The 16,908-nt window shown below is 43.5% G+C and overlaps 1 protein-coding gene across 1 annotated transcript in view; it reads right to left on the bottom strand.

The window, feature by feature from the left end:
* ZNRF2 (zinc and ring finger 2) overlaps positions 1-10,385 on the bottom strand; it is a 58,316-nt gene extending 47,931 nt beyond the window's left edge. The window contains exon 1 of the mRNA XM_061996694.1: positions 9,520-10,385. Within this exon, the coding sequence (XP_061852678.1) occupies positions 9,520-9,982 (463 nt within the window). The 5' untranslated portion in view covers positions 9,983-10,385. The remainder of the gene's footprint in view (positions 1-9,519) is intronic.
* Between the last annotated feature and the right edge of the window lie 6,523 nt (positions 10,386-16,908).

The following is a 16,908-nucleotide window of genomic DNA, read 5'->3' as shown; positions in this document are numbered from 1 at the left end:
TAGTGTCTAAATATTAGTCATCTAGTAGCCAAGTGTTAGGAGAGCTGAACTAGATATTCAAACTACGTTTCTTTGCAAGCATGGAGCCCTTTTAACATATGAGAACTTCATACTGTTTTCATTCACGTGCTGTTCTAGTAATCATTTCTCTTCAGCCAGCAATACCCTTATGGCTCTATTGCACAGCTGGAACAGGTATTTAATTTCTTTACATAGCACTTGAAAGACACAGAAGTAGTTTTACAATTACATTTTATTATTTCTGGAATTGTAACTCATTAATAGTTTGACAGAGCTTTAACAAAAAGTGAGGTCTCTTTTGTTTTGAACTCGGACAAATCTTCTACTTGTCATATATTTAGTAGTACTCCAAATACAGAAATAAAACACATCTATCCACACTGATCTGACCATGACTAGCAACTATGCTGACATGAATATGGCAGAAAAAAACAAATCAAAATACTCAAATCAACCCTAACTGACAAAGTTGCAAAATCACAACAGTAAAAAAAATAAAAATTCTAGAGAAAAGTTGCATAGGTAATCCTGTATTTGGGCACTTCACATCTGAACTCAGAAATACTCTTTCAGGACCTCTTCAACAAAATCATCTCTGAACAGGAGTCATGCTTTTCCAGTTTAAAAGACTACAGGAGCCACGAGTCATCTGCTGCACATGTATAACATGCCTGCTCATATTCAGAATGCAGGGATGTGGATTTTAAGCTCGTTTTTCCCAAAGCAAAACACCCAATAAAATGCACAGCAAATCCTCAAATCTGGCATCTTAAGCTATCTCAGTCATCCTTGCCTTAATCTACTTCAATAGTAAGAGGACTATGCCTCTTGAAAGAGGACAGCCTTGTGGTCAAAGCAGTTAAATGATGTTAAGGGAACTGCATTTTACAATTGTTCTTTATATTCTGGATATCATCCATAATTATGTCTCTGAAATTTGCTTAAGCAATGATGCTCTGCTTTATTTGGTGCTTTATTGTTATCAACATTTTCTCAAGACAGGAAAGACCTTCCCCATATTGGAACCTCAATCTGTGCTCGTGCTCAAGAATCAAGGAGGAGTGACAATCATAGAATCATAGAATGGCAGGGGTTGGAAGGGACCTTTAGAGATAATCTAGTCCAATCCCCTGCAGAAGCAGGTCAACCTAGATCAGGTCGCATGGGAACATGTTCAGGTGGGTCTTGAAGCCCTCCAAGGAAGGAGCCTCCACAAACCCTCTGGGCAGCCTGTGCCAGGGCTCCCTCACTCTCACAGTGGAATAGTTTTTTCTTATGTTTAAGTGGAACTTTTTGTGTTCCAGCTTCATCCCATTACCCCTTGTCCTGTTACTAACTACTATAGAAAAAAGGGATGTCCCAACCTCCTGATACCCACCATTTAGATATTTGTAAATGTTCATAAGATCTCCCCTCAGTCTCCTCCAGACTAAACAGCCCCAGTTCCCGCAGCCTTTCCTCGTATGAGAGATGCTCCAGTCCCCTGATCACCTTGGTGTCCCTGTGCTGGACTCTCTCCAGAAGCTCTCTGTCCCTCTTGAGCTGAGGAGTCCAGAACTGGACACAGGACTCTAGATGAGGCCTCAGAGTCTACAAGACAATACCTTCAGGAAGTTGGGATTCAAAAGTAACATGATTTTCAGGGAACTATCTAGGATGTCTGGCAGGGACATAGTTTATTTTGTAAGTTTTCTGAAAGACTATCACCAGATTGGTCCAAATTTCATTATTTTTTTTTTAAGATTCACAAACTATTGTGTGCTCAGGCAACCTGCAGGAAGCACTTCTCAGCAGACCTTTCTTTCGCTGCATTTGAAAAACTTCAACAGTTTTAAATCATTTTCATGAAGGTCACATCATGTTAGTGTACACTACGACAGCTTTTATTTTAGCATTTAGGTTACACTCGGCACAATTCAGCAAGAACTCATCCTCCAATTTTGTGTCAAATTCAGTACTAAAAGGGATGCATCTGTATTTTAATAACACATGGGCACCTCCCCTTTTTGCACTGAGTCCTAATAATTAAAAAAATGTGGTGCCTTAACCATAGTTCAACTCAAGCGGATGTATATACATCTGTACTTTATGAAACAAATTTCCAGGAGAATCATAATTAAAGGTTCATATTTTTCTCACAGAATAGTCTTTATGCATGTTCAGGCAACATGCTCGTACTGACATAAAGAATGTAATTTACTGGTATTGATACTACTCCAGATGCTCAACTAATCTCTCACATCTAAAAACCCCACCTTCAATTTTAAAAACTGTTATGAAATTGCAGTATAAATCAGTCTGACATAGGGACTAATTATAGGGGCCCAACCAGGAATTGTTTTGAAACACCACTAGTTTTAAAACCCATTTACAGTTAAAATGTTGCTAAATAGCTACATTATATAAATGACACTTCATATGAAAAGCCAAATAAATTCTAACAGCTCATTTTTTTTTCTTACCATTATTCTTAGGTGAATTTATAATTAAGTTACTAGAAGACATGCAAAGTGCATGCCAGATGAGAACTCTGTATTTATAGCACACTAAGTCAGTCAGCAAACAGAATCTACTAAAAATATCCACAGTGGTATGCAGCACACCCAACCTTTGGGGACTATTCACAGACTGTGGTGGTCTGATCTGTAGACGGAGTAGACAAGGAAGCAAAAAAACACCCAGGCAGGTTAGTTCTTCAAGACAACTAAGAGTAATAGAGTCCAATCCCACACACTTCATATTCCGTTTGACAGGCAGTCAGACATCCCAAGCCCTATGAGATTTTCCTGCATGTTTCCCCAGCCTCTCTGGGTCAATACTATACAGAAAACAGAAGCATGTCCTGAGTGGAAGTGAGAACTGGCCTTATTCTTTCTATGGCTTACACTCCCATTTTTGCAAGCATTGGGAATTTTAAGCCCATCAAACAACAGATGTCAAAAAGCTCTGGGATCCCTTATTGAAGTCACAATGATCATTTACCACGGAAAAGTAGCCTTGGGAACATCAACACTTATCTAGGAAATATCTAACCAGAGAGTAGAAACAGTAAAAACAATTTCCTGGATGCTTAAGAAGCATTGTTCTAGTTTTGCTCAGGTAATTGTGGGTTTATACAAATTGGGGGTCTTTGACTGATAAGATGTATGTCTTTAAAGATATTCTAAAATAGAAACTCAGAGCACTCAAACGTTTCTCAGTGTTTCTTTTTATGTGTTAAACATCTGCAAGAACAACATGTTCCATTGCCACAGTGAATGAGCACAATCTTTAGAAACAGCCATAGGTCTCTCCTGAAACGAAATCATTAATGAGCAGTAGACACACTGCAGGAAATCTCAAAAACAATATAAATTTAGTTCATGCATCTGCAAATAGCAGGGAAAACCTACACAACAATCTTCAGAACATTATTCAAAAGCTACAAGTTTCATGCAAGGTAAAGTCAGCAAATCAAGAACATTTACATGATGAAGTTTTCCATGAGCTGCTGGCAGGAACAGGAGATGAGAACTTACCCAAACAGATGGGTAGGCAACGAGTTTTAAAAATAGTTTTGATTTTCTACCAGTGACAAAAGGCTTTTTTTGTAAGACAAAGAAATTACTTGGGAGCTTTTTGGAGACTAGTCTGCAATTATGTGAGAGAATATGAGGAGAGGAACACTCTCAGGATATCAGAGTTGGGTAGGTATTCAGAAGACATCAAAGAGGAAGGCCTTTGTTTGAACTGGCACTGCAAAGGCTCAATCAGGTATTATCGCCCTCTTGATGGCCAAAAGAAATATTTATATATGCCATTACAATTAGGCTGTTTCCTTTTCTTCAGACCACTGACTATTTACATTTCTCCCCTAAATGCAGTGCTGCCATTTTTATTTGGCTTCTCATAACCCCTTTTGTTTACCATCCAGGAGAAGAAGAAAAAGTCCTTCAAAGATCCTCTATTATCTCCCTCAGTCTTTACTCCAGTGCTCCAAGCCTCTCATGCTCAGAGACTAGTCTCCAGCTGAAGGAATCAAAACAGGATTCCCAGAGGCTCCACTAGCACTACCAGAAGATCCAATCAGTTCTTCTAGCTCATTTTTCCCAGCACTTAAGAGACCAAAAGCTTGACTTTCTTGACTGAAGTAGAGAAGGGCTGGACTTTCTGCTACTTTTTCCTGACCCTTCCTTAGGAGAGTTTACATCTCTGCAGTCAACCAGGACCTGTATGCTGCCCACTGTGTGCATGCAGGAACAACACAAGAGTCCACTAAACATAGAAACAGTGAGACTCTGAAAAGGGATCAGATTCCTCAGACTCATCTGTCAGAATAACTCTTCTGAAACTCCCTATCAATAGACTTATCCTCAGACTGCTTTCCTAGCACAATGGATTTTTCAATCTGCATTTTGGTCACTGGAACGCTAACACATTTCCAAAACCTCCCATATCTTCACAGACTGCAAAGGTGACTCTTCTATCTCATTTTAGAGTCAACTCATTGGTATAACTGAAGAGAAAATGAGGCGCTCTTGTATCTAACCCCCAATCTGTGGTTGTTGTGAAGTTTTGTGTATGCGTACAGACATGTTTGCATTTGTCTCAGCTTTCACACTGGTCTCTGTTTTAACCTTCTTCTACAATCAGCAGACTTCAACCAGCCTCTCATTGTTACTGCTCTCATTTTTACACAGTGGGCAAACATGGATATGATTGTGTTTCACTGATGCAGCCAAGTGAACAGAAACAAATCAAAACATCAAAGCAGAGACAGTCTCTTAATTTTCACTGTTCTGCACCTTGTAAGACCTATGAACCGCAACTGCAAATCCATCTGAAAATGCACAGAGGATTTTTTCTGTGTTCACAACAGAAAATAGAGGTGTTACTATATGTCAAAAAAAAAAAAAGGGCAGAATTTTTGTGGAAAAGTTCTGGCTTTTATTAGACTAAATTCTTACACTCTTTCCTCATTCCAAATGGTTAGGAAGTAATTTAGAGAAATATATGTTTTCTCAAAGATTCACTGGTGTTCTTTAAACATCGAAACCAATTTCCGACTGCCAGGAAGAGAAGGTATGACAAGCAGTACCAAAGCATACAGGCTGAAATCGCAATACTAAATTTCACTGCTTCTAACATGATTCACATGTGCAAAATATCCCAACAGTCTGGCTGCAAAGCATGCTTCCCAGCACTTCTCCCAAGCCAGGGGCAAAGACTTGATAGCTACAACTTCAGCTGGCAAAATAGGAGCAGCATTGAAGTCGGAAGTGTTGAAGAGTTTCACAATTTCTAAAAGCAATACTGCTTGTGTGAGAAGAGCGATGAAGTAAGATAGTCACATCCCCCAAAAAAAGGTGTGAGGAAGATTAAAAGAACATCAAGAACATATTCAAAGGTACCATATGACTAACAGATCAGATGGAAAACAAAACAAGATACAGCTTTCTGAGACATCTAAACCATTTATCAGTAGAAGAATTATGTGAAGTCTCAGAAAATATCTGCTTCCCACAGTCCAACAGGTAATTCAGGTTATAACCGGAGGCTTTCATGAACTTTCTTCTATACAATGAAGAATTCACTCATTACTTCTACCAGCTATTATTACCAAAAAAATGTTGTTATAACATACCTAATAAGGTTCTACCCATACTGTGTTACATACATTCAGTAGCTGGAGATAAATCTTATGCTGTAAAGTACTTCAGAAATAAGCCTGATAATTATTTGCCTTGAGAAGAACTTCCTTCTACTGAACAGATGGAACTTAATCTCCGAGTTGTTACTCCAAGTCTTGACATAGGCCTGAAAGCTGTCAATAGTTGTATCTGACAAAACTATATATTTTAAAACCTTAAATAGTTATATACAACTTTGTGGTGTATGTATTATTACACTATATAAAACTGTACATGACCAGATATAAAATAATCTGAGATTTTGTATACTTGTGCAGTCTCTGCTCTACCAACTGTAATGTTCCTGCTACCTTCAGATGAATTTTTACATATTCTTCTCTAAGAGACTTTTAAAGACAAAAAATATTTAAAGGCTTTATTTTTTTCTTGTAACAACATTCTGTAGAAGAGATTCAGATTTTAATACCAGAAGGATACTTACACCAGGTGTTTTCACCAAGAATTCTGCCTGCTGTAACCACCCAGAAATCATAAAGTGGGTTCTGAGGAGCTGTCAGCTTTAAGTGAAGGAAGTAACACATCAGCAGTTAATCAAAGCAAAGAAAATTCTGAAAAACTGTCCATTTCTAGCTGAACCAATTGCTGTAACTGACAAAAACAAGCTATATTGTAACTACCACAGTAGCTTTACTGCAGCGATGACAGTCTAGGCAGGACTGTCTTAAAATAAGGTGGAAAAGCTAACTGTGGATCTCAGGGCCAACTCTTCTACATTCTCTTGTTAACAGAATATTTACTTTGGGGCTGGGAGAGAGGGGAAGTCCCAGAACAGAGTGGGAAACTACCGGTCAAAATTCCCGGTAACAGTGTTATCACCATAAAGGTAGCTGAAGCTTGACACTGTGTTGCAAGAAAGCGCTTCAACGTCACACATAATTTTGGCCTCTGCATCTGGGAGCGCCGTAAGATCTTACGGAATTTGGGTATAGCTCCGCTTAACTCTGTAATCATACTCCAGGTGTGCTCATGGCACAAAGTTACACACATAGATATTTCTTTTTTGAGAGACCAAGGCCCCAAATATTCTGTGAACTGAACTCTCCTTGAGACATGAAGTTATATAGGAGTATTTACTCTGCTACACTTGAGTCCTAAAAGTGCACTAGCCTGAGGTCAGACAGGAACACCAAACCCTCAGAGTCAGGAAAAGTTGATCATACTTTCCGATACATTATCATACAATAACAACACTTTTAATATTCTCATTCAAGTGGCACAGATAAACAAGTATAGTATGGATTTAAGTATGTTACATTAGAGAGTTAATATTTATACATTACTTCAGCATGCAAAGCTGCTCAGTAAAAGTGACAATAGAGCGTAATTCACTAATGGCAAATTAATTACAGTAATTTAACAAACGCAATGCCCACGCATCACTGATTGACAAAGCCAAGCAATGTGCCTACAAACATAAACAGCTGGAGATTCAGTTCAACTTATGGAAGTTATTCTTGTTCTTCCCATTTTAATTTTCATAGAGCTGCTATTGCTGATCCTCAAAATTAATTTCAGCAGTTTCAAGATAAAAAGAAATAATTCAGGTAATTTGCAAGTTACAAAACAAGGGAGGGGACTTCAAACATGCTTATGATACACAAGATAAATGCTAGATACCACACCTAGACAAGCTTGAGCTAGTTGCCATCAGGACAAAAACAACGCTTCAAGTTATTTTTCACCACGATGTGAAAAATCATGATGATTTCACTGATGATACTAATGCGTGACCTCTAGTGAAGCTATTCATTCCAAGCATCTATTGATTACATGGAATCAAGAAAACACAGAGGTGCAACTAAATAAGGATTCTGACATACAATGTGATGTCATATAATGTACCACTGATATCACAGAATACTTAAATTGCAAAAACAGAACAATGTTTCAAGTGAGGCCTTCTTCACAGAAGTCTCATGATAAATTGTTATTCATCCCAATAAGAAATACTAAGATTTTTAGAAGAGAAAAAGTCAATTCATGACCATCTTGTGACCACATAAAGACAGTCAGTGTCCTTTGACACTTGCTACTCATACTCCCAGCATTTGGCATTAGTCATAAGTTATATATTAGTCAGCAGATGAAGAGAGTGCACCCCTTCTGGCATTTTTCCTCAGCAGGGAAAGCAACGAGCTTTGCATGATTTCAGCCAGCTCCAGAGATTTGCAAGACAAACTACGGTGTAGTAGAGCAATTAATAGATTATGTGCCACAGAAAAGTATGATCAAATCCAGAGTTATTTTTAAGAGACCTTCCAGCATCCAAATAAACAGTTTCCTAGGTTATTGATCCCCATCATTGCATTTAGATTTAATCCAGCCCCTTCTGGCAGGAAGGCAAGATTCAAGGCAACATTTAAGCAAGAAGAAAAAAAAAAGTTTTACCTTTGAGCAATAACTGCTACATATTTCAAAGACTCCCCTGTGCTTATCATAAACTGCACAGCAGTGGCAGGGCATCCTCTTATCACTAAAAGGAATGCCTGCATCTTCCATGGTATAACGAGCATCTTTCCAACAAATCACTCCTACTGAGCGGCTTGGTACTATGAGAATAGGTACATTTTCTTTCTTAAGGGCAAGTATTCCTTCATTGTGATAAGGTTCCTATGAGGGTTGGACTCAAGAGAGCTCTGCTTTGGCTAAAACCAGGTTGCATTACAAAAAAAAAAGAAGAAAACTCAGCCTGCTACAAATAGTAATCACAAAGTAGAATAGAGAAACATAGAAACGTTACATTAGCCTACTCTTTCTCAAAAGAAAGCTTTTGAGGCAGTTGATTAGGATTTAGACAGCTTATAATATGTGTGTATATATATCAAAAGAACAAATGTATTTTAAAAGTCACCTTCCACCTTAACACTTGACTTACACGAACAAGGACCTTTAGAATAAGCAGTCTTGAAACTAGTCACCAACTTTGAAAGCAGCTGGCAACTTACTTACAAGCAGATTTTTAACTTTGAGGTAAAGAACAGGGGCAGGCAAATGCAAGTCTCTATTCAACCCTATTCATCTCAATATCGCAGGAGACAGAAAAAAAACCCAAGGCAGAACTGTAACAACTTGCTCGACATTTAATATGCCTCTCACAGGGACTCAGCTTCTTGGTTAATTCGGAGTTTTACTGAGTGTTTTTCCAGTCTCAAAGACCACAAGCGGCCCTCCTCAAGACTAGATGGTACTGGTGATGCATGCCTGTACTTGAGTGGCACAGACAGCTCTCCGGCTCTACTCATCTCTTCAGGGGAAAATAAACAAAGAAACTATGACTTCTGTTTTTCTTAACCGACTTTCAGAACCGGGAACCCGAGAACTCAGAAAGAGGAACGAGCATCAGCCACATGCTAGTCAGTACCCAAAGAGGGGTTTGGTCCGACTTTAGATTGAACGGCAGAGACATATAATCCAATTAAATTCTAATTATGTAAGTAGTAGGCAAGAGTATTTACACAGGCACTGATTACAGCTATTAAGAGTCTAGAGTCGCCGGCCGGAGAAGCTCCGCTTCCTCTCCACCATCCCGACCGCACCGCCGCGGGGTTCGCTCCATTTTTAACCTTCCCCCCTTCACAGCTCTAGTTACAAACAATAGGAGACGCCGGCCCGAAAACCCCGTCTCCAAACGGTGCTCCCTCCGCCGGTCTCCCTGAAGTGGTGAATTCATCTCCCGTCCCGCCCGGGGACGGGAGCCGGGAAAGCCCACCCCCACACTCCATCACCCCACCAGCGCCCTCAGCCCCGCAGCAGCGGGAGAGGCAGCCGAACCCTTCCCGGCGTGCCCGCTCGGCGGGCTGGCCCTTACCTCCGAACAGGTGCGGCGAGAGGTGAGCGGGCAGCGAGCCGATTACCAGCCGGGGCCCGCCGGAGGAGCCGCCGCCGCCGCCCCCCGCGGGCCGCTCCCGGCCGCCCTCCTCCGGGGTGCTGTTGACCGAGTCCTGCGAGCCGTAGGGGCCGCTGCTGTGGGGGATGTTGAAGGCGGACTGCGCGGCCCGGGCTCCGGAGGCGGTGGCCCCTCCTAAGGACCTGCTCCGGGGTGCCGACGCCGCGGCACCTCCCGCCGCCGCCGCCGCTCCTGCCGCCGTCGCGCCGCCGGGAGCGCCATGAGGCGCCGCCACCAGGTGCGCGTACCGCCCGCCAGCGCCCGCCGAGCGCCCGCCGGTCCCGTTAGCGCCGCCGCCGCCGCTGCTGGACGAAGGTAAATCCCCGCCCGAGTACGCCCGGGTGCGGCCATTGGCGGCGGTGGGGCTGCTCTGCTTCGCGCCCATGGTCCGGCCGCCACCTGGCGCTGCCCGGTGCCCTTCGCCGCCGCCTTCCCCGCGGCGCCCGGGAGTGGTGGGAGTCCAGCGCCGGCGGGGGCGATCCGAGGCGCGTGTCGCGCCGGGGAAGGGGTAGAGAGCGCGCCGGGAGAAGGGAACGGGTCGCTCTGTGGGTCGGTGTCGAGAGGGACGAGCCGCGCGCCGGGATCCGGCTCAGCTGGCGGCCCCGGCGCGGCCGCTGCTCGCGGGTCTGGGGCGCCACCATGAGCTGCTCGGGACGGTGCTGGCTCCCGCCGTGCGGCCGCTCGGCCCCGCCGCCGCCGCTGCGCCCGCCGCTGCCGCCGTGCCCGCCGCCGCCATCCTCCGCCGCTCAGCCCTGTGGGGGGCAACGGCGGCAGCAGCGCCGCCGAGGCCGCTCGCTCGCCCGCGGCGCGCCGTGCCTGTGCTGAGGGAGGCGGGAGGGGGCGGTCACCCCGGCGCAGCCGCTCCTCTACCGTGTCGCCATACTGGGGGCGGCACCAGCGGGCGGGATGGGGAGCGGTTACGGCGGCAGCGGCTGCCGTCTCTCCTCCTCCCCTCCCCTCTCCTGCCCGGCGGGGGACCGGTCCTCGGCGGCGCAACGGGCCGGGCCCGCCGCCTCGCCCTGCCTCCTGCCTCTCTCCTCACGCAAGGTGCGGGGCAGCGCCAGGTGGGAGAGCGCGGGGAGAAGCTGCGTGTGAGGCTGCCAGCCCCGCGCTCCTCGGGACGGAAAGTCCCCAAGACGGGGTCACTTAGAACTTGGGGCTGAAGGGGGGACCTGCCGGAGGCTGGGGATGCACGCAGACACATTGGGGGAAGGCGATGTCGGCTGCCCGCTCGCCCGAAGGGGCAGCCGGTGGGGTGCCGGAGCGGCTGCCGCGAACAAGGAAGGAGTTAAAAGCCAAGCTGCCTCGGGCAGAAGGAGAGCTGTCGTGTTCGCGGCCCGGGGCGGTTGAGGACGGCCGCTGGCGCTGGCCGCGGGCCCCGGCCGGGCAGAGGCAGCGGCGGTGGCCCTCGGTGCTGAGTCTCGTCAGGTGAAGGACAGGAGCGGCCGCTGCGGGAAGCGGCTCGGCGGAGCGGGCAGGACCGGCCTTCGCGCCCAAGGTCCGCCGGGCGAGCCCGGCTCCCGGCTCCTCTGCTGGGCCCCGCACCGGCTGAGGGGCCCGGCCCGGCCTGTCCCTCCCCGAGCCTCGGTTCGGCGGGGTCCTTGGCCTAAAAGCCGCCAACGCCCGTCGGGAGCTTTCCCGGGTTAGAAACTTAACAATCCAGGAGGCTGGGTCTCGATTCTCGTGGTATATGCGGGGGAGAAACTGGACAAGAAAGATTAAATCCTCTTAGGTCTTCGGTTCACAGACGATACAGGAAAATCCTGTAGGCTTGGTCCCTTACTTGGAGAAACTGTTGTTTTTATTGTTGAGAGCTTTATGTGGGGATGGACTAACAGCCTGAAAATGTTGACCCTGTGAATGATGATACCGATGTGGATAACAGGCTTGGTTTGCTCATGCCAGAACAATGAGAGATGTAAAATTTTGTTCTTTAGCACAACACGATATTGAATGTCATGTATATCGAATTTTTATGACCATGATTCCTAAAATCAGTCACCCAAGGGAAGATGCTTGTTTTCATGGATTATTGTCTTTCTTCTGAAATACAATATGTCACCATGAAGCAGTGGTGTACACCATCTCGGGACTCTCCATCATACCATCTTGTAGGGATTCCAAATACATTTGTGCCTATGTCACAATGGCATAATACCCAAGCTATTTTACAATACAATAAACCAGATCCAAACCTTAAATAATATGCAAAGTATTATGTGACATTCATGCTATACATACTGTATGTCCATGCATTTGTTACATGCACATTATATGTTACCTATATGTAATACACAAGTGTAACATTACTTGTACACATATTGTGTCTTTGATACTCAGATGTGAAGAGGTACGCAGGCCTCCCTTTCCTCCTCCTTTTGCCATCTCCTTTACAACTCCATGCAGTTGTTTTCTGGCATCAGTACAGTTCACACTTCAGTTTCCAAGAAGAGGTACCATAGCTGGGGATGGCAGAGCACGTTGCCAGCCTTAACACTTAATGCCAACACGGCTTTTCTGGATAGCTGAGACACTGTGAATAATCTGAACCTCATTTAGAGGATGCTGCTGTAAACTGTGGCTGGTTTCAGTAAGAGGCAGTGATTCCACAGCTGTCTCACGAACAGCTTGGTCTTTTGTGTGCTGGGGGCCGGGCAGACAGCTGAGGTCAATAATCTGCCGTCCCAAGCTATGCCATCTCCACTTGTGAATTACAAGCTGCGGTATCTGCTACCAGCGGTAGGTACCTCAAGGAGGACTTTCTAGTTTGGTTTACCTACAGAAAGAAAATCAGTGTGAATACCCTGCCTGCTCTACAACTGGTTACTTTGAAACCCTTGGCCAGCTTCACTCAGATCTCTCAGATACACTAACAGTACAGAAAATAAGCAGTTGTATAGAAGGTAGAGATCCTAGTAATGTTTCCACAGAAGGGAAAGCTACCATAGGAATTCCAGTCTTGCTGGAGTCCAAGAATCCGCATGGGCAAAGGATGTTGCAAACATGACTCATAATTTCTGCTGCTCACAGAATGCCTGTGGCATGTTCAGCCATATTGGAGCAGATTTAGAGACAGCGTGCTCAGAGGCTTACGGAGTTTTTAAAATTTCCACTGCTGACTACTAGTGGAGCTGGTCAGCTGCTAGAATAAATAGCACATTGCTACACAGTACTTTCTGTAATTTCTTTACAGTGGATCTGAGAGCTGAGCCGGTATTTAAACACAGATTCTATTTTGCCGTGAATAACCTTTTATTCAACGTAGGATTAAATTATAAACTGAATGGATTAAAAAAAGCACCCTCAACTCAAGACATCCAAACAGTTACTAAGCCTTACAATCAGAAAATTAACAGCGTAGAACATTTCACAGAAAAAAAGTCACAAGAGCTGGACAGCCCATCTTTCCTTGTCAGTGAACATGGCTGTTCCCAGTGTGATGTGATTTTCTTTCTTTTTTGGGAGTGCTTCAGTTTTTGTTTTGCATCTGGGCATATGTTTGTAGCTCTCTTGCTATCAAGTGTGTCTAAACAGAATACACACTCCAAAGGGCACCTACATCTTCAGAAAAGCAATGTGACATGCTTCTGAGACAGCTTCCTCCTCTCCAACCTTCCTGATCCCTCTTGAAAATGGTTGAATAGAAATTTTTCTACATATGGAAATTTGCTTTCTACAGCCAACAGTAAAGTTTCTGAGCTAACATTTCTTCAAACAAATGACTGTCTACTAGCCATTAAGTCTTGTAGAGGCAAGTAGCTGGCACTGTAACCTCCACCCATTTGTTCGTTAATACACTCCACAAGTAGTTTGCATAAAAAAACTTCAGTTTCCTACCCATCACAGAAGATAACTGGTGACAAGAGGAAACGCTGCAGAGAGAAAGTAAAACATCTTTCTGCTGACCATAGTTCTACAGATCTCAAGGACTCAGTGGAAAGCAGATGGTTGTATGAAAATTGGCTTCTATAGGTCTATATGGGTGAATGTTATTTCCATAGAAACATATCTAGGGAATCTTATTCATACTCAAATAGGAAGTAACCTTCTTGTTCCTTGGTGATAGTGGGGGGAAACAAATGGTTTAAACAAGCAAATATACTCTCTGTTCCTTGTTATAAGCTGCATACCTTCACTTTAATTCTGGTTACACTACCATGTCTATCAGCAAGTAAAAATAATTAACTTGTTTCTTGACCCGTTTCCTTGAAAATACCAGGTGGCAGGTGTGCCCTAAACATTCAAAGTTTGCTACAAATTCATAATATTGCACATTTAGGAACAAGCGGGCTGATGAATAGAAAAGGACTCTGAATTTTGCTCAACAGTGAGCTATGCAGACAGACCATCCTCCCTCTCCCCTCCTGCCCCCTTCTTTGGTGGCTTTTACAAGGATGCTGAAATAAGATTTCAAGCAAGGTTTCATTTCAGAGAAAAGCATCTGACCCTGAACTAGTAAATCCAACCAGAGGTTTATAGAGTGTTCAGAACTGATCAGGCACTCCTTTCTAAAGGAGAAAGGTTTGAAAAGTAATGACATGCACTTGTAACATACAGCTTCATTTTATAATAGCTTGTGTGAGCTCCTAATACGTTTTGAGCACTAGACTTTCTAAGCAGTTACCAATCAAGAGGTGCACGTTGTGACTGGAAGAGACCAACACAGTTTTAGCTTTACTGTATATATCAGCTGTTTAAAATAAAAAGCACTGCACGCCACTCCTTCACAGATATGGACAATAGAAACTTATGAAGTATACAGTTGCTCATAAAGAAAGCAAACTAGAACTGTTTTATCCCTCTAACATAAGTTGTATAAAGTATACGTGCCTTCCATCTTCAGCTAGAGTAAGCCACCCAGCCCATGAGACTGTTATATGTTTGCATCTGTAAGCTAAGGGAAATAGGTCCCATATTATGCCTGTCCCATATCCCTGACCTGTGAGTTACACATAAACCTACTGAAGGTACCTTTAAAAAAAGATTTTGTTACTGGTGTATCTCCAGCTGGTAACTGGTATTTCGAGAGATGTAGGAATCCCTGTTATCCAGTATCTTAGAATTTCATTTGCATTGAACAACTTTTTGTACATATTGGCTTTAATGCCATAAAGATTTAGCCATATGCTTACAGTGCTGTATGAAAAAGAGTCCTGTAACACATTGTGATCAGTCTTCACAGAGTAAAAAGAAAGAAGGAGCTCGTAAAGCTCAAGGTTTGGATGCTAAAATTATTCTGGAAATGTGTGGTGATGCTTACAAGGATAATGAAGTTTATCCTTGCTTTATAAAAAATCCGTTTAAAAGCATCCATCTTTTGTTTGAAGTTTATGCTTTTCTGAAGTTTCTAGCACACTGTTAACAGTGTGCTGTATTTTGTACATTGGAGTTCTGCTCTTCCCAGAAAAGATAACATAGTTATGTTTATATAAAATAAGCTGACATTTTGACAGAAGTTATTGATTGGCCGTTTTGTACAGGGAGAAGTATATGGAAATAACTCACTCGAAGAAATGGCACTTTGTGTTATGCACTCCATTACCACATGCTATAAAGTAGTACTCTAAGAAATATACTTTAATCTAACAATTTTAATAGCAAAGAGTGTTCGCCATAATAATGTCTAAGCTATTCTTCATTCACAGTTGTATTATCATAGCCACTGAGTACCTTTGTAGGTAAGCAGATGCAATACCCAATACCTTGCATACGGATGTGCCATTTTAGTGCCTGATGAGGCCAGTGTTGTTACTGCTTTTCCAATAAACTCTATTAGTTTTATTTGTTGGCAGTTTTTTCTGTTAGCAGCTTAGCATGAATTATCCCATTGGTAGCTTCTTGACCTTTCATGCAACTGTAGTCCCCTCTTGCTATCTTTCTTCAGAAGCTGCTGTACAGACCATTTTTGTTGTACACTGAAGGAATAAAGGAAGGCAGATAGTTGCTTAGACTATACCCATATCAACACTAAAGGTACCTGCAGCAGTTCATAAATGAAGTGACATCAATACGTGTTTGTCTGGGCAGGGCATGACACACAGATCTGTGAGTATGGGAGTCTGGGGTAAATGAGTTGACATATAAAGGTCCCATCCAGCTCATTTTTCTGTTTCTGTGGTTTCTGAGAAGAGGGAGTGGTGGACAAACTGACAGATGGGAGGTGTATTTACTCTCTCTTGTTTCCAGAACTCATGTATCAGCATCCAGCAATGCCAGCTGAATGTGGATTCAGGAGCTGGAGGAGGACCACTGATCACCTCAGCTCCCTTTTACTTCTGCAGGGGGAAATAGTGATTGTCTTTCAAGGTACATTTCTGAATGACACTATTTTGCCTTGCAAGGTAGCGTGTGAGACCATGAAACCCTTCTGCACATAAAGAGGCAGTTGGCTTTGCAGAGAGTCTTATCTGATCAAGTCAGGATAGTTAATAAAGAAAGCACTTCAAGTCTTGACACAGTGAATATTACATGGGGAAATCAGCCTTCAGAAGCTGATGGCAGACAGACTCTTTTACAGGATACATCTTTCATTAGCAATACTAATTGTGTGGATGCTAGACATCTATAGAAAGAGGTGAGTCAATGGAAAACACAATTACAGAAACAATAACAAAGTTGAAATATTTAGGAATGACAGCAGGTGGTAGAGCCACGTGACATTACATTTGCCAAGAACAGTTTGAATTCTCTCAGGCTCTGTATTATCTGCCAAAAACTACCTGAATGTCTCAGAATCCAGGAGAAAAAAATACCTTTGTCCTTATTTTTTTGCACAGTAATTGCCAGTATTTTCAACTGATAGTTTTAAGCACTATTATTTTAATATTCTATAGCCTCCTACTTACAGTCTGCTACTGATAAGCCTAATAATGGGAAACAAAAACACTCTAGGAGTTACTCATAGGGCTTGTAAGCACAGCTGCTTGGGCAGTCACACATACGTTGCAGTGGCTTTGTGCAACCAGGAGTCAAAGGGACAGTAACAACCTTGAAGTATAATAAGAGCAAGACATACTAGTGTATACATCAGGGTGATGCTTTATTAGCTTATACATAGTGAAGAATCCAGGAGCAGGTAACTGGATTTTTCTGGAGGCCCAGATCTCAGCCACGACCGTACCGAGTGGGGAGGAATATCAGAGAGCTCTGCATCATGTTCTCTGCCAGAAGCATTTTCTGCCTCGACTTCTGTGCATCACGCCTGGTGTAAACCAAGCACGAGGCGGGTGTAAAAGGCTCAATCTGTCGTGTTGGCTCACATCCACTTGACAGCAGCCAGAACCTGTGAAAGTAAGAGATGAGAAATCAGAA

Source organism: Colius striatus, chromosome 5 (assembly GCF_028858725.1).
Source record: "Colius striatus isolate bColStr4 chromosome 5, bColStr4.1.hap1, whole genome shotgun sequence".
Lineage (NCBI taxonomy): Eukaryota > Metazoa > Chordata > Aves > Coliiformes > Coliidae > Colius > Colius striatus.
The sequence above is the reverse complement of the archived record's forward strand: the minus strand, read 5'-3'. Positions and strand labels throughout refer to the sequence as shown.